This window comes from Solea solea, chromosome 21, assembly GCF_958295425.1.
Source record: "Solea solea chromosome 21, fSolSol10.1, whole genome shotgun sequence".
Lineage (NCBI taxonomy): Eukaryota > Metazoa > Chordata > Actinopteri > Pleuronectiformes > Soleidae > Solea > Solea solea.
The window spans coordinates 6883528-6902529 of NC_081154.1; the positions used below are offsets into that span (position 1 = coordinate 6883528).

General features: G+C 42.7%; 1 protein-coding gene across 9 annotated transcripts in view; it reads right to left on the reverse strand.

Moving 5' to 3' along the window:
• Window positions 1-19002, reverse strand: part of rbfox3a (RNA binding fox-1 homolog 3a) — a 359399-nt gene that overhangs the window by 122131 nt on the left and 218266 nt on the right. For 8 of the 9 annotated variants that reach the window (XM_058621175.1, XM_058621179.1, XM_058621173.1 and 5 more), the window contains one exon: window positions 16951-17072. In XM_058621175.1, the coding sequence (XP_058477158.1) occupies window positions 16951-17072 (122 nt within the window). Of the gene's footprint in view, window positions 1-7899; window positions 8833-16950; window positions 17073-19002 lie in introns of those variants that run through there. The other variant, XM_058621178.1, reaches the window with a different exon arrangement.

Below are 19002 nucleotides of genomic sequence, written 5' to 3' on the forward strand. Positions count from 1 at the left end.
AGTGACCTTAATGCGCAGGACGACGTCAATTAACATTACATTGAACCATTGTGTTCATTAAATCCATGACTAGATCAATGGTGGGCTCCCTTTATTATTAAGAGTTCTGTCAAATCTGACCTAATTGAACACTGTCAGTGATCAAAGATAACGGTGGGTAATAACTTTTATGACCTCAGCTATTGAATTTAAGGATTAACTGTTTGGACAAGCACATTTCGCACAATATACATGTTAATTACCCTCATTACAAAGCAGAATTCTAAAGTCTCTAAGTCTGCATCTTTAACTACATGTTCTAATATAACAAGTCACTCATGAAGCTTGGCAGACCCTAGTTTCCAGAATTTAGAATTCAGAATTTTTAAAAAGAAAATATCTGGGATGAATCTCAAATCACTACATTTTCCTGATTATTTTTTTTCACTGTCACAAATCAAAAATGGATGAACCAAGTAGTTGAAATGAGCAGCAGCAGTATGCATCCAAAGAAGTGGTTAAAACAGCCCGGCAGCCTCATAATGCATATTTTCCTCCTGTAATGATAATGATGCTGATGCACGGTGTAGCTCTAAGTAATTAGATTGTATTTGACTTGGGTCCAGCTCAATCTAATGCCGTATTTAAAAAGCAGGATGTGAAAAGAAGACATTATGTCCAGCGGGCGCCTCTGCACCAGTGTGCACCTGCAAGCAAGTCTGGGACGTGACTAACAAAGCCAGGTAAAGCCAGAGCAGCGACGGGGGAAGAAAGCAGCTCTTTCTCAACACCCATTGGAAGCGGTTGATCGGTCACAACAGAGTGGGAAGAGGGATGTAAACCAAGCTTTTCAGAGAGAGAGGCTGAGATGCTGCAGCAATAAAGGATGTGAGAAAACATGCCTTTTCTGAACATTACAGGAGGTAAACCTTTTCAAATATTTACTCTATAGAAATGAACCTGAAAATGTATCCTTTAAATTCTTTCTTTCTTTCTTCCTGCAGTTTCCATCCAAGGCAGCTATTATATTAAGGGAAAGAGCATAAAAAGAAGCCATAACGTAATTATGGTCTATATAACAAAATGCGAACCGTGGGCTCATAAAAGTCTGATGGACCACATGGCCATTGATCACTCAACTTCCACATCGCCGCACATTTCTGCTTCGCATCTCTACTTCCTGCGCTGACACTAAGTGGTCGTATTGGACATAACCACTGTACACAGACTGCACCGCGCAGCGCGCTCGTTCACTTTCCTCACCCCCCCAAATTTCCAATTTGGTTCTGAACCAACAACCGCGCACACTCTCCCATCTACCCGTCCATCTGGCTCACCGCCCGCACTTCATCAGGTCAGCGCCTGTCGGTTCTTAAACAGCGAAGTGAGGTCGGCGACAAATGGCAGGTATCATTCAGGACTGTCGCTCCGGTGATGGCGCTCTGCCACTGGAGATGAGAGAGTGTCGGAGCTCTGACCTTTCCCTGGTGGTCTTTCTGTAAACGATGATAATGATTGCTCCGGGTTACAACACCTATCCTCCCCTCCTCTTTCTGCCTTTCTTTCCTTTCCTTTCCTTTCCTTTCCCTTCCTTCCTCGACACTCTGCTTCCAGTTCCATCTCTCTGCTGCCATCCTGCTTCCGCTCCTCTCTCTCTACCTCGACGGTGTTAAAGCCTTGGGTAATAGCCGAGGGTAATATCCCTCCCTCCCACTGATTTCCTTTTGTACTCGCAGGAGAAATCCTAGAAATCCCCTCTCCTGCTCGCCTGTTTAATCTCCTTATCGGTGTGGAGATTACAGCGCAAAGTGAATAGAAGAATGAGCAGCAAAGACCCAAGCACCAAGTGGAAACTGCTGTACTGTGATACGGCAGGACTCAAGGGATTACAAGGATCTCAGGAAAAAAAATGTGGCTAGAGAGGTCCCGTAAGGCCTTGACCGATATCAGCAGGAAGAGTCTGGACATTATTTTATGTTAAAATACAACACATTTTTTCACCATTTGTCCACTGTTGAGAACACCATCAAATAGTCACAATACTGACATTAGCAGCTGGATTAGAGGTTCCATCCTAAGGTGAGGTTAGACATGCGAGTAGAAGCAGGAGATTCCAACTCGGTAGACTGTTCCGTATTTACTGCTCTTTCACTATTACTATATGAATTATTTAAAGTGAGTTGTTTACATATTTCACATGTTACCTGTCACACTTGCGTTCCTCTTGCTTCTCCGTATTGGAAAAGTCACTCACAGACACCCCATCTGCACACTTATGCAAATCGCTTCTCATGTATATGGATTCTTTATGATTCTTCACATCTCTTCAGTCCCGGGTCATCAGTTGAGTATATCAGTTATTTTGCACTGCGGCATCATATAAAAACAGCTGAGTCGGTAACACTTTTTTTATTTTATTTTTTTTGATTATAGGTAGTAATATCAGCTCAAATGATTCCCTGAACAAGATCAGACTGTGGCACCACTTTGTTCACCGACTGGCGCTCAGATAATCAACACAAACATGTCAAATTAGATTTGATTCAGCACCAGTCTGACCTGTGCAAACTTCAATGCGGTGTTTTAGATTGAACGGTGGCATCTCTGACTACATTATTGCGTGTCACTGGTTTGGCACTCGTGCTGAAATATTACTGCAGTGGTTTCTTTTATTTTAAGGTAAATTGTATTATATTGTGCAGTGCAAGTGGCACGTAAATGGAATTTCTAAGAGGATTCAGAGGCTGTGTGTGTATAACTTATCCAGTGCAGATGTGAAAAACCAAACATAATTCACTGCAGCTTGTTGCTTTTAATGATTAGATAAATGTCATATGTAAAAAAGAAAGGCCCGGGCAGATGTAGTTTAACAAGGATAAGCACACATATTCTCTTTATAAAGCCACTATCCATAATGTGCGGAAACATGCATATGCATAGTTTTTATGCACATGTAAAACACATCTGGCTCCAGAGCAGGAACATTTAAAGTGGTGGTGGTGGTGGTGGTGGGTGGTGGTGGGTGGTGGTGGGTGGGGGGCTTCAGTATCTAGAGTCGCTGCTTCCATGAGAGGCCACAGACACAAATCCAGATGAAACGATCGCTTGCCATTTAGCAGTTGTTTGACGCCTTCTTGTAATTGCAGTTGCATAGATTACATGCAGTCTTTCATTAGAAGAGTTTGAAGCCTTGCGGGGTTATTGGAACAGACATCATACGTAAGAAATTACATCTTCAGGTGTGCTCACTGTAATATACCCTATTTCCTATATACGTGGAAACTGATAGATCTTAGTAATGAAGTAAAAAAGCAAGAAAAAAAAAATCAGATCTCAAATAAGGTATTGTACCATTAGGACCATTAGGAATAACCCCAGGAGATTAACTTTATCAATTTGCTGCTCCTATGGTGTAACTCAAATGACAAAGAGGAAATAAAGGAAAGCAAAGAGAGGAAGAGAGAGGAAGTATAACCCTGAATGCCAACCGCTGTGAAACTCCCCTCAAAAAACGACCTGAAATAAAACAAACCAAACCCCACTGCTGCTGCTCTCTCAATTATCACACCGCACTACACAGCGCTGCCTTGACAGTAGAGGTCAACGTCTGCCTTCACTTTAACACCATCAGTCAAAAAAAAAGCCTGGATCAGCTTTAATCTCGTGTACAGTAATTACATGTAAACATCCTAATGGCTGTGAAAATGCAGGGGGACGGGGAGATTGACTACCTGCAGTTAACCACATTACACTAAATCTGAGCCTAAGCCTGACTGTAGTTGAGTGTACAACAGCGGGATTGAGCGGGGGCTTCATCCCCAACACCCTCAGATTAGGGAGTGTGAGCTGGCGGTAGAGCTCCAGAAGAGGATCAGAACTGAGACAAGCAGAAGACAGAGAGGAGTTTAAAGGGAGCCATCTCTATTCTGGAGCAGGTCCTCATTTCACTGTCTAGCACTCTGGCAGGTCTCCCTCTCTCTCCCCCTCTAACCCATACAGTCCCCTGCTCAGCACACTCAATTATTCATCAGCTTACAGATGCACTGAGGAGAGCAGCGAGGGAGGGAGGGAGGAGGCAGATGCATATCTCCCCTCTACTCTTTACTGTAGCTCCTTTCTTTCCCCCCCTTCTTCATTTTCAAAAGTGACCACCCCTTCATCTTCATCCTTCCATGTGCAGCTTGAATAATTAACACGTATGACCCCATGGGTGCAAACGAGAGGAACAGAAAAAAAACGCTGGTCATCACCTTTTCCCTTTCCACCCTCTTTCTGTGTAACTGGTGAGCACCTGAGTCCTTGCACAACCTGCAGCAGCTTTCTTCCTCTAACAATCGGTCCCCTCCACCGCTTGCACATATGCTTCTCCGCCTCCATTCCACCTCCACCTTCACTGTACCTGTTCATTAGTTCCGGCTATTTGCTTTGTTTCCTCTCTTCCCGGCCCCTGTTAGCATTCTTGCATCCCTCGTGCACCGGAGGTCTTTGTTCTCGCTGAGCGTCTACAAAGGCACAGGTAAAACTACTTTAACTCTACTCCTGTCGTCAGAGCCGCATCGAGGAGATCGCTGCAACTTCAGAGCTCACTCTCGTCCTCACCGCCGTGCCGCAGCACAACCGGCGTATGTGTTACACTGAAAATTTAACAATCAACCCATTTTCAGTTCTGTCATAAACAACGCCCTTCGTGCGCAAATTTATTTACAGTACATCTTTTGCTACTGAGGAAGAGAAGGAGGGGGGAAGAGGGTCGGTAAGCAGCTGTGATGAAGAGGAATAGCTAATGTCAGCTGCACTGGTTGCTGCCTCAGTATCAAAGCCCCCTGCTTGCTTCATATCTGCAGACAGCCACCAGCAACAGACTCCCCATCATTAACTAGTGAACTGCACACCGGACTGAGTGAGGAAGAATGGAGGGGGGCACGGAGATAAGAGGAGGACAACATGATAAAGAGAAAAAGAGACGGCAAGGAGGAGGAGGAGGAGGATAAACTAACCAAACCAGAGAGAGGAGGCTAAGACTGACTGAGTTTCCCTCAGAATAGTTACATCATCTTTGTCTGCTCTCGCTTCCTTCCTTCCCTTACTTATTTACTTTCCTTCTCTCTTGTTGAATAAAGCACTCCTACTTCTTCAAACGGAAATTCCAGCCCTGCCATTAGGAGTGTCTGCGTGGAGACAAAGCAACACCAATCTCGGGGCAAATCCACACCATTTAAAGTAAAGCAGATGTTCTCTTGCCAGCAGCCAGATCCAGGCGGTGTGGCGTGGGTGGATCAGGACAGAGGAGACCGACTACTCAAATAACACGTTTGTTTTCTTGTGCATCTTCTGGAGCGATGTAATCTGAACAATGTTACAGCAGCTTCACCCTCTGATGGTTGCTTGCTCACAATTAAAAAAAAATATTGAAACAATTACTGTACACCAAGCCCAGGAGTCTCAGGGTAAACTAAGCCTTAGGGGGAGAGAATTTCTATTCAGAGCTAAGTTTGAACTTGTTAAACTCAACTCAAAGCTATACGGCTTGTATCGAATCACAATGCAAAGCTAGTGCTAAATTGATCAGGAAGAAGCCTTAAGGTTCGCTGGTGTACGCAGCACACACCGGGCCTGCTTTGGGATATAGCTCGGAAACACACGCTCAACGCGTTGGACATCCCTGCGCTTCAAACAGCAGGCAGAAGCCAAGACTGGAAGCCTCCTGTGGGTCTTCAGTACAGCCCGGTTTCTCCAGACGAAGGTCAGAACACGCCTGTATGGCTGAGTTGCGAGCTCCACGCTGCACGTCAATAAAAAAGCCTCCTTCACACACATACTTTCAGCCGAATCTCCGGTCTAGGCCCGAGTCCCATGACAGGCACTGCGGAAACACACTCGCACAGAGTGATGGAGCTGCTGATCCACATGATGTTTAACCCTGATAATGTGATATCGCTCCAGCTCGCCCGGAGCCAGGTAAATGGTAGATGTGTACTTCAAAAGTACTACATGTGTATTACACCGCGCGTTGACTTTGAGATTTATTAAAGAATAATAGGAGGGAAAACACAGCCCGTTAGAAATGATGTGCAGACTGTGAAGTCAAACATTTGGATAGAAGATGTGATTCTTTCCTATTTTGCTCTGGGTTTGAAAACACACGAGAACGATGCTTTTTCAGGATTCTGTGAACGATTGTTCATTTCAGGATAATGGGGAACTGTTTTATTTAACGTTACTCTTTCTGTTAAAAAAAAAAGAAGAAAAAAAGTTCAAATCACTCCCTCACACCAATCCCCAGAGGGTAAAAAAAAAAAATCTAATTTAAATGAATTTGATAAAATTATGAATATGAAGCAGAAATTATTCATGAGGATGTAGGAACTAAAGAGTGTCACTGATCGCCATTAAAGTCATCCGTGATGGAGCATCCACACACTTGTCCCTCATCATTCCTTTAGCAACGTCACACATTCACGTCTCAACAGTCTGACGGGACAATTCATGTCTCACCCCATGTACGAATTGACCCAATAATAATAATAATGATATTAACAGTACGAGCTAAATTTGATAAACTACGTGAGGCTCTAAAAAGGCAATTTATCACATTATATCTCTCTGTCACATCTCTTTCATTAGCGTTTGGATTCAGAACATGAGACGCGCGGCAGCCTTTCGACTTCCCTGCGTAGGTGACGCTAATTATTACTCTCTCCTTGTTTCCCCCAGATTGTTTAATAAATAAAGCGGAGTAGACATCTGTAGCCTGCGATCAGAGCACTTGATAGGAATGAGGTGTGATTCTTGTCTGATGCTTTTCGCATTTAATTACGGCTTGGCAGCAGCAGAGTGTCTCTCTCTGTTGGAGGATTAAAAGTAACAGTAGGATTTAAAAAAAAAAAACAGTATAGTGATGCAAATAAGAAACAGCTGTGAGATCCGTCTCACTCATCACGGCAGTGACAGAAGACCTGATAAGGAAATACAACAGTTTTAGTCCGCGAGCTTTTGCTTGAAATCCTCAAACTTTCTGCAAAGATTCAGACATATAATGTTGTAGAAAGATAAGGGCTGCTAAGATAATTGACCTCGGATGATACGCAGCAGTAACGTGTCTTTGTTTAGAGCAATTACAAATGAAATAGTGCAGGTTTGCGTGTAATTAAATCTGTTATTATTGCATATGAATTTCCCTCTCTCTCTCACACACACACACACACAAACACACACCACTCTAATGCACGACCACAACATTAAACACAACTTTGCCCATGTAACCCTCCCTTCACTGAAGGATTACACATGAACACACCCTCTCTTTTGCAGAGGTAGACAATCTGTCAACCTGTTGGTGGCTACTAAAAAAAAAAAAAAACACCATGTCACCAGACATGCTGCTGACACACTGAAGGTGCAAGGTCCCCTGCTTTTAAAGACCAATCCCCCCCCCAGTGTTACACGTGACCTCTATTATTAAGGATAAATGCAGTTCTGCCGTATCCCCCTGCAGTAAAATCTCTAAAGTCAGACTCATAAAACAAGACATCATGTTCTCGTTTACTACAGCAGCAGAGAGGTTATGTATCTCTGTAACAGGGGTGTACTTTATCAATACCAATAAAAATGCCACATCATTAATACAGGGCTGTGTGTGTGTGTGTGTGTGTGTGTGTGAGAGAGGGAATGATATAAATGTCCATGCCTTGTCACTTTACTCATTCTCTCGCACAGGTAAGAGAACGCTCCAGACTCTCTGGAGCAAAATAATAATAAAAGAAAAGAAAAACACTCACATTATTTTGAACAACTGCAAAAATAAATAGCTGGAATATGCAGGGAAAAGTCACCGTCGCCTGCTGTATGTCAGTGTGCAGAATGTGTGTGTGTGTGGTCACTTAGCAGCGTTCAGGAGCCCCACTGGGCCTCAGTACTCACCCAGAAATACATCATCATCTCGGCTGAGAGGGGGTGGGAGACCAGGGGTTGGAAGACGGGGGCAAGCAAGGACACCGGAGAGGCCAGTGCTCTTCCTCCTTTGCTCTCAGTTTCTCTGTGTTATCGTCTCGTTGTGACCTATCTGTCCCGCTCTCAACTGATCTTCGGTCAGTTGACTTCGCTCTCTTCTCGGGGAAGTTTCTGTCCCCAGGATTGTCTGCTGAGTTGTATCTGGTCGCCAGCTAATTGCCCCCGTGTTTGTGGTTTTTGGAGCAGAGTAACAAAGTCCCTTTATGTGTCCCTCTGCCCCCAGAAGACAGTCGGTCTTCCTCTCCCGCAGCCTCTTCTGAAGCGTGACTTTGCTTCTCAGAGTCGTCGCTGAGGCTCTCAAGCTGCTGAACCTTTAAAAAAAAAAAAAAAAAAAAAGTCTTCCTCTGCTTCTTCGCTGAGGGTGAGAAGAAGAGGAGAGAAAGAGTAAAGAGAGAGATAACAAGAGAGAAAGTGCTGAGGGGCGTTGTTATTGTACCTCCCTTTTTCTTTTTGCTCTTTAATTCACTCCTTCTTCTTCCTCTACTGCATTTTCTTACTTCTCCAACTTGCCACCCCTTACTGCCCACTTAGCTCTTCTGGCTCTCTCTCTCTTCGCCTGCTGTAAACTACACTACACTCTGCATCACTGACACACACTGAAATCTCTCAGTCTGAGCAAGCACACTCTCTCCCCTCTGCTTTCCTTCGGCTCTCGCTCAGGGTAGCTTCAGTCCAGCAGCTGTGATGGGAGGGAGGGCAAGTCTGAGGCGGACTTTTCTTCCACAGCGTTCCTGGGGAAAGAGCGCCTGGAGAGACTGGGAGGTGGGAGAAGCTGGAGATCACCACACGGTACAGTAGCACGGAAAGCTTTCATCCGGAGAGAGACAAGTGAGCAGGGGATGGCGTGAAGGAAGGCTGGTGGTGGTGGTGGTGGTGGGGTTGGGGGTGGGAGGCGGGGGGGTTAGAGTAAAGGGAGAGAGAGAAAGCAAGAGAAGGGAGGGCGGAGGGATGAGGAGATGAGCTGTTGTAGGGATGCCGGGGGGACAGGCTGCGTAGAAGTTGTGGGAAAGCCACACAAGGAGCTGGGATGAGCAAGACTACATGACAGAGGAAGGGAAAGAGAGGGCAGCTTAGCTTGTTGTTGCTTTTGCTAAAGAGCCAACGATACCAGCTGCTTTCATTAAGTTGCACTGGGAGGAGGAGGAGGAGCAGGAGGAGGAGGAGGAGGAGGAGGAGGAGGAGGAGGAGGGCTGGAGGTTCGGTGTTGGTGCGAGTGGGGGGGTAAGAGACAAGAGAGCCGTCAAAACAAATATCAATTTAGAGAGCTTGTGTAACCCAAGAGGAGAGGAGGAAGAAGTGAAAGTGATTAAAAGAGCTAAACTGGAGCCGCTGCATCTCTGCTTGTTCTCCTTTTGTTTCATTTTCCTTGTCTGCAGAGGGAGGGATGGTGTGGGCTTGTGTTAATGTATAGATGTGAGTGCTGTTTCTTTACGGTTAGGGGCAGAATTAAGTTTAGGGAGGGAAGGCCTGTGTGGTGTCATTACCTCTTTAGGACATTTTCTGGCATAAACACTGACCTTGTCAGGACCAATAGTCCTCATGGAGACCAAAACCTGGTCTCAATGAGACAGAACCTCATTTCTGAGGAACTGGATAAGTTAAGGACTATGATGTGAGGTTATGGTTAGGCATTAACTGTTTAAAGTTAGGGACAACGCTTTGTTTAGGGTGTCCAAATGAACACAAGTCAATGCAGAGTCCTTAAAAGAATAGCTGTGTGAGCCTGTGTGTGTGTGTGTGTGTGTGTGTGTCTTGCGCAATTTCTCCTGCAAAACTGTTAGCAAATTGCTTTCATAGCACGTACGTATATATACGCCAACACATGCTCATACAACGACACTCAAATATGTTTTGCACTTCACTGCCGCCACTGACTTTTGCATCATCTCACAAACGTGTGCGTTTGTACCTGCATACATTTTCGATGGTTGTGTTTGAGAGTGGACAAGCATTGGAGATGAACTCACACACACACACACACACACACACACACACACACACACACACACAGAGGGAGACAGAGAGAGGTGGGTAATGGTTGGAGGCTGCCTCAGCACATTTACCCCCTCACACCACCACCAGTCAATACACCACTGAGGCAAGCTGCCACGTTAACCCCTTCACTGCCTGAAATACTGCACTGCACACACAGGGAGCACAAGCAACTCCACAACTACGCTTCTCTGTGATCGCGGAACATTGGTATTAATGGTATTAACTCTTTTTTTTTTCCCTTTGATATATAGAATAAAATCCATCTTGTTAGGAAATCATAAATAATGTAGCGCCTGAGAAATGTAATCTGATTTTAGTCATATTGGCAGTGTAAGAAAAAAAACAGAAAAAAGAAAACCAATATATTTAACCTCTAAAAATGAAATAAGATATATCAGATTAAAGTCAAAGTTTCTGTTTCAGACCAGGTAAAGACAAATCAGAACTGTGTTCTTTAATGTTCAAACCCACATGTAGGAAACCTTACAGTACACCATCATGGACTTGATGAAAGACCCCATAAGAGTAGAGGATAACTCTATCCTTTGCTCCCAAAACAAACTCACTTCTACACGTTTACATCATTTACTCCAAAGTGGAAGCTTTCCTTTGGGATTCTGCTCCATATCAACACAATTGTGTCATATAATTTCTACAGATCTATCAGATTTGATAGATTTGATAGATAATCTGTCAGATGCAAAGGTTGAGCCCACTTGTGCTTTGTGGCATGGATCAAGCTGAAAGCAGAAAGATGACAGAAGGTGTGGTAATGGTCAGCAACAATACTGAGAAAACCATCACAGTCCAACAGTCATGACGGGTCCAAAGAGTGTCCAGAGAACCTTCAACACCTTTACAGCAGCAGTCGCTCGGGCTCTGGATTCAGGATTTCGATGCAAAAACTGTGACCGTCTATTTTTAAAACAGCCTTAGCGGACATCACATTCATCAGAGCCTCATCAACAGTTGACCATCTGTGAGGAACATGGTCTTCTGCTGCAGTCAGTCCACCTCAAGGCAGTTACCGTTAGCCTCTCTGTCTGCTCCTCTGACCTCTCTCATTAACAAGGTGTTTCTGTCCAAAAGAACTGCTGCCCGCTGCATTCGGCGCGGCTCTGATGAGAAGATTCCTGATCCTTGTTCCCTCATGTTCTTTATAATCTGCTCATTCCTCTGTGCCACAGACACACATAGGTGTCCAAAAAATGACTTAAGACGAATCAAAAAGACTCAATAAAGCCTTATCTTACATCAACAATGAGCTCTCACGGTTGCACAGTGGCGTATGTCCATTTGTTAGATCAAATACACACATTGATTGTTTGTTTGTTTGTTTGTTTGTCTCATAGCTCAACACACAAGGAAAACAACTAATGGAGCAGGATACAGTGTAACATAAAAGTAGCAGAAGAGCAGGAATAGCAAGTTAAGTTTGAGGCATGTTAACATTTAGGAAGAGGCTAATTCACAGTTAAGATATATTATGAAGTATACAGCCATTTGTGCTGAAATCGGACTTGCTTGAAATGAGGCCATTTACATACATGTATGCATGTCTGGTGTACAGCCTCATCTCTCACTCTCATTCACACCTCTCTCTTGAGATAACCAAAGGCTCAGCGATGGGCCGCCTTCTCTCTTTTCTCCCCAGCAACTACCATAGTAAAAGCTAACATTTCCCTATCAAAGCTGGGTGTCATGCTATTTCAGGTCCAGGTCATGAATAAGTTAGTCTGGACCTTGCATACGAGTGAGCAAACGCAAAGAAAGGATGGAAGGAGGAAAGAAACGCGACAGATTGGTGGTGGGCGGGTGTGTTCAGGGTCTGGAGCAGCGACGCAGGTCATTCAAGATGTGAAGTAAAAAACATGTGCAGAGTGAACACGGTGTGCACCCCATCGTACTCAGTGCACTCAAGGGTTAGAGTTTATAATACAACAATTTTATTACACATCTCTGGTTTATGGAATATAAAAAAACCGGACATATTGACCAATAATTATTCTTTTAAGTCTCTCATCGACAGCACCTTCTTAGGCCCCCTCCATACGTTCCATGTTCCGTGTCCAGAGAGTCCTTACGCATCTCCGCTTGCAAATACATGGCTGCAGTTCTATTCATTCTATGTCATTCCAGTAGCAGCAATAGGTTATGAGGAGGTCATCCACATATGTATGTCCTTTGTGATCGAGGGGTTGTACAGGACAAGTACTTCTATAACTGCTCATGAACCTTTGCTTACTGTCTTGTCTTGAGACGTCAACTTCCATCCATCCATTTTCTACCACTGTATCCTCCACATGAGGGTCGCAGGGGGTGCTGTGCCAATCTCAGCTGACATAGGTACACCATGGACAGTTTGCCAGTCCATCAAATGGACACCTAGAGACAAACAACCATCCTCTCCCACACAGTGTGTCCAATTTGCCTAATCCCCACATCTGCATGTTTTTGGACTGTGGGAGGTAAATAAGTCCCGAACTAACACAAATTAGGGAAGCCATAGTAACAAAGAACTAACTTGTTAAAAAGGAATTCAGTAAAAAACAAAAACATTTCTAAAGATGATGATGTCTTGGCTGTGAGGACCTTGGAGTTCCATATCTGCACACCACAACATCCGAGTGAGATTTGTCCATGTTTTGTATAATAATAAAGGAAGATGAAGGTGACTAGCCTGTCTGTTTGTGTCTGTTTGTGTTATACAAGTGAACATGGGAGTTACACATGCAGAACACTGCACTACATTTAATTGTTTAATTGTTTTGCAAGACAAAAAGAGAGTTGGCTGGGGTTGGACGTATTATTTTCAAAGGGTCACAATATAACTGTATAATGTTTTCTATTTTTTGAAAATAAAACTACACCCTGCAAAATATACCCCTTTGATTTTCCGCTGTACATTCTGTCTGCTGTTTGAACTGGACTCACTGGGAGGCCGTGAAACCTGCTCGACCCGCCTGAACACCACAACACAGCACTATTGATCTTTACTCTCCCTGTGCTCTTTGTCGCTGCGTCTCCTTTTTTTTTCTCCACCACAACAAGCTCACTTTGTGCATCGGCCCACTAGGAAAGCCTCGGTTCTCCTGATGGCCACACTCACGCCATTGCTGCAATCTGTATTCAGACAACAGCTCATTATACAGCAGTGGCAGAGAGCTCCTATAGTTTCCAGCAGCAGGTTCTCTATGAGATCAATGAGCTCAGGAAAATATATATACGTATATATATATATATATATATACGTATATATATATATATATATATATATACGTATATATATATATGTATATATACATATACATATATATGACAGTGATGTTGATTTCAAATGTTTTCAATAGTGTAAGAAACAGTTATGAATATTACATATCCACTGTTGTTTATGTCTTACATAAAATCCAAACCGTTTAATGCACATTTCTTTTTACAGTCCTGGTTCCTCCTGGTTTGCGTAAACCCCATCTGTCTTTTGTTTACGCCTCAACTTAAAACTTAAATGCTGCAGATGACATTACCGATGGTCAGGGCCGGCCCAAGCCTTTCTGGGGGCTTAAGTCGTGTTTGACCCCCCCGATTATTGAAACAATGTAACACCATAAATGATTTACATCAAACCAGTGCCACTTCTCTTACAGAACCTGAATTAAAAAAACTGTACCATTGTTTTTCTTCTGTACCATCTAATTGTGTTGTTATGGCTGGGACTGTGGGAATAGACAGGTGAGTTAACATGACTCCTCTCTTACTGACACAAGGGAAACACAGTGCAGACATGCTACTACTCTATGTCTCTAGATTCCTGCATGGCTTTGTCATCAATGCCATACAATTTAAGTCACTGCCAGAGCACAGTTATTGGGGAAATGTGGAGGATTTCTTCGTCTTGCCCAAGGACACTTGTACTTCTGGTTATTTCCTATGTCCTCATGTCATCAGTACCACAACCTTCCAAAAAAGGTCAGGAACTTCTCTAGACTCTCATTTTAAATGTTTGATGACAAAAACCTGATCTGGTAAGTTTTATATCCCTGGACTTTCATTCATGTCCACACACAAACATGTTGGCTTGCATTGAAGTATTTTCACTGTTGTCGTTATAATCCACAATATTTCATCAGTTATTTGCATGCACTGTGGATGTCCGGTCTTTAAAAGTCAACTTACAATTCATCTTAACTTCCAGTTACACCTCTCATTAGTAAAGGCTTTATACTTTTAATTTTTGGTCTTAATGAATCCACAACCATAGTCCACTGATAAAATGATAACCAATGCATCACTCCGTTTGTTTGCCCCCTCAAGCACTCGAGTGTCTAAGCCGTATGCTTCTCTCTCTCTCTCTCTCCTCCCTGTCCTCTCTGTTCATCTCTCTCTTTTTCAAAGTTGTGTACTTTCTCATATCTCTCCTCTCACCTGCTGTTGCTCTCTGTGGGTATTCGTGCCCTGTGAGTTGCAGATCTGTGAATGAAAAGCTGCTCCTGCTCAAGACCAGCTGCTCAAAAAATAAGAAGGGTTAAATAATAATAACGTCACTGTTTATTATTTCACTTTTTTTGTCTCTTCTGCTTCCGCCCCGGCACGACATGACAGCACCTCGGCTCAAAGTGAGCAGAGCCTGGAGCTAACTTCTGTTCTGATTTGGCCGCATAAACAAATTAGCTGTAGAAATGTGAACAAATTAACAGTTATCTTTCACCGCCGCTCTCTCCACAGACTGAGGAGTACTAACCATGACTAGAAAAACAACATTACCCCCCCCCCTCACTAATGAACACACTATATACCAGGTGGTTAAGAACAGTGAACACACACTCAACGACACACAAAGTCTAATCATTGTAGGGAAGCGTAGATGAAGCCATATCAGTGAGGGAGCCCGTGGTGCGGCACAGACAGATGCAGCATGGTGCTGCTGCATGGAGCTAATGTAAAATACAAACAAAAATAAACAAAATCAACCATAACCAATCCTCCTCCTCATCGTCATCATCGTCATCATCAAAAAACTGACGCAAGAAGATCAAAACTTCACTCTTTGCGTTGTACTGCAGGCTGCATCTGAACGTCCAATGAAGAAAGCTGTGAAAAGGGAGTCGAGAGACTCCAGCTGTTAACTCTGGTATCTTTGTTATCAAGCTCCAACCAGCACTCAACATCTGCAATGCACTGAATCATTTAAAACAGCTCTCTCTCTCTCTCTCTCTGTGTGTGTGTGTGTGCAATAATTTTTGATGATATCAGATGCCGTATAGGTATGCACAGTTAAAATATTTACAATGTTAAAAATAAATATTGCAGATTTCCCAGTGCACCGTCTGAAACTCAAAGATTTCACAGAGCAATTACTTTCCAGTTTTCCAGAGAAGATGCGATATGATAAATTATCCAAATTCATAATCTCTATACACACATTTATATATATATATATATACTGTATATAAATATAAAAAAACCACGAGTGATAATTATTTTTATTCTCGTAAAGCACAATCCACTGTCTTTCATTAAAAGGCATTAGCAAACAGACAAATTGGGGGAGTGTGTGTGCGCGCGTGTGTGTGTCGCGCGGCCTCACGGGCGAGTGATCCGACTCAAACATCCTCGGTTGTATTCTGACAAGGCGACATCGATATCTATCAAATATAACATTTATCAGCAGTTCAATAAAACAGAGCAATGCAATCAGAAAGTGCCAGGGAACATATTACAGCCTAATTCAAAGTTAATTGAAATACCACTAATATTGCGTTAGTTTGTGTTAATGCCAGAACACAATCCATTATTTATGGGACTGATCCTGAAGTATTAACAACAACTGGCAGACACAAAGCCTTCACCCAAAAATGATTATTTACGTTCACAGAATCCTGAAGAACAACCAAGAGACTCGTTCACTCTTTCTTTCAACCTAGTGAAGTCCTTGAAGTTTTCTTTTTTTGAACATATTAAGGGGAACCATTATGACCTGAAAGGTGAGTGTGTTGTGATCGATTGAGGTAGCTGAGGTAGGCCCCACAGCCAGCACAGGCTCCTGAGCACCCACAGGGAAATTATGCTGTGTGGTAAAAAAATAAATAAAAAATGAAAAGGAACGAATGTGGTGTCAAAGCAATGGTCTTTAACTTTATATCCATTTGAGTTCAACCAACCAGCGGATCCTACATGTGTCTGTCAAAGTAACAGTAACAGTTTTAAGATGGGTTGGGGGAGGAGTCAGTGTTTATTTAACCGTTTAACATCTAAGCCTCAAAATGTCCGGTCTGGACTCTTTTTTTGCTTATTTTAACCATAAAAGTGCTTTTGCCCATTTTTCCAGAATAACTTTCAATATCTGGAAGTTATTTACAATTTACTGCAAGTTAAAATAGTGTATTAACAATTTAAAATGAAGAAAAAAGATTATTTAGAAAAATACACTGGATTTGTACATGAACACCAGATTTGATGTGCTAAATTTGAAATTTGAACAGTACAAATATATTTAAAATAACATTTGTTTGAGTCTTTGTCTCAATGTCTGAAAAGCAGGCCAAAAAAACAGAAACTATGTACAGGTGTTTTTATCCAACTCTCTCCTCGCGACAAACAGCTTCCTGCAACAGTGTGAGTGAAATGACTGAAATGACTACACATTGGCTTTGACGTGCAACTTCTCAGCTTTCAGAAACAGTTGGAATGTTTCCGATAGCACAAACCGTCGTGTAATTACGGTTAATACAAAGTGCACTTGCATTGCAGGGTTAACTAATATCGCTGCATTATTCTGTTCCTTGCAGTCGTACCTATTTTGCAACCCAGCATATCTGTGCATGGTGGACATGACGGAGCATGGTAAGTATGTGTGTGTGTGTTTGTGATGCACAGTGGTTTGTAGTTAAATAGCCAGCAGCTGACACAAAAGACAGAAGAAGAAGAGCAATGGAAGAAGAAGACAAGACAAACAAATCAAGCACTGACCAGTCTGGTGACGAGGGGAACCCCGAAATGCCAGAAGTGCTCGTTGAGCAGCCCGCTGTACACCACGTTACCAAACAGAGCAATGGTTCCTGGTTTGCACAGACCAATTCCTGGCTTGGTTTCTGCAAAATAAAAAAGTATTATTTTAAAAGTGAATGCAAAGAAAATCATAATACACAATAACGTGTTTACTGCGTTCCAAAATTAAACTCCTTTTCCATATATATTTCACACTCTACCTCATCTTTCCTCCACTCTCACAACCTTTCCTCATTTCTTAATCACTTCAAGACCATTAGTTTAAATAACCAATATTCTGAGTGGCTATTGATGATGGAAATACAATAGAAGTCATTGTGCATGCAAACAAGAATCATTGCATTTCCTCAGTGTTGCATATATACTGTATATTTACATTTAAATATTGAAAAGCATCAACACATTTTCACAGTTTTAGAAAACAAAATCCCCTCCAGGCTCAGTAGTTGACAATCTCTGCTACATTTACAAACCTGACATCATTGTCATAAAGTGGATCAAGCAAATGAATAATTTCTGACTTGGCCCATAAATCCGCTCTCTTTTACTTTTTGAGTTATTCTGCTCACAAACAGACACACACAGGGAACTGTAGGCAAAAATGTAACCTCCTCGGTTGAGGTAATAACAGCAAAGCAACCATGCAAATGTAGCCACCTTATGGCTGCAGGCACTAGTGGAGAAATAATTATAGCGGAGACTTCCGGAGCAGAAGCGGAAGCAGCAGTAAACGAATTCTTTCCAGTGGCAAAACACGGTGGCGGCTGTGGCAGTTACATGGCTCCGGGATGGGGCTGTTCCTGCGATGCACGAGCATCCTGTAGTTTGGAAATTACCTGATGTGGAAACGAAAACTTAAAGCGATGTGGGACACTAATGCTCTCACTTGGCTCGTGCCTTTAAATAAATAAGATAGTGTCCCACCTCTTTTTAACAAGTATACACAGTAAAGCAGTCAAACAATGTTAAAATAACAGTAAAAGAGTGTATTTAACTCTTCGTGTTGTGTCAAACTGGACACATATCATGATTGTATCTGGTCTTCATCAGAATTGGTGTTGGCACTTTAACCATTTAACACCGAAGCCTCAAAATGTCCGTCTGGGATTTCAAATGAAGACAAAACGAAAAGTGTTATTTAAAAACCAGATGTTTAGAATTTGTGTGTTAAATTTGAAATTTGAACTAGAGCTGAAACAATTACTCGATTAATCGATTTTTAATCGATTGCTAAATAAATCGTCAACTATTTTGACAATTGATTCATCGGTTTGAAGCTTTTTTCATTATTAAACCAAGATTTCCTGATTGTTTCAGCTTCTTAAATGGGAATGTTTTGGTCAAAACCAGACTTGGGAACTTGGCTTGTAACCAGAGGGAACTTGGCTTGTAACCGGAAGGTCGCCGGTTCAAGTCCCCACCAGGTCAAAAGGGCTGGGGTACCCCTGAGCAAGGTACCCAACCCCCATTGCTCCCCAGGCGCTACTCAGTGTGGCAGCCCACTGCTCCTAATTCTAGGATGGGTCAAAATGCAGAGAATAATTTCCCTAAGGGGATTAATAAAGTATCTAAAAAAAATAAAATTAAAAAGACATTCGAGAACATCCTCATTTCCAGGTTTGACAAATACAACATTTGGTTCAGGCCAAAAAAATGAAAACTTATGTACGGGTGTTTTTTTCCAACTCTCTCCTCTCTGGTGACAAAGACACTGACGCTGAGCAAATGTTTCAGTTGAAATAAACCAACCAGAGTCTGAGGAAGTCCCTCCTAACCCTCCTAACACCTTATATATAATCACAGTCAATATGTGCAGCTATTGGCCACTGACTGGACAGTTGTCAAGAGTCAATTCGCTGCTATAATTACATGAAAACTATTAATACTCAATGAGATTGGCAATGTACGCCAATGAATGATGACATCTAGACACGGAGCAAAGGTAAATGAAGCGTTTCTCTGTGGTTTCACCGGAAACGCTTCATCGGTTTCGGCTCATCCTCTCTGTGCCAT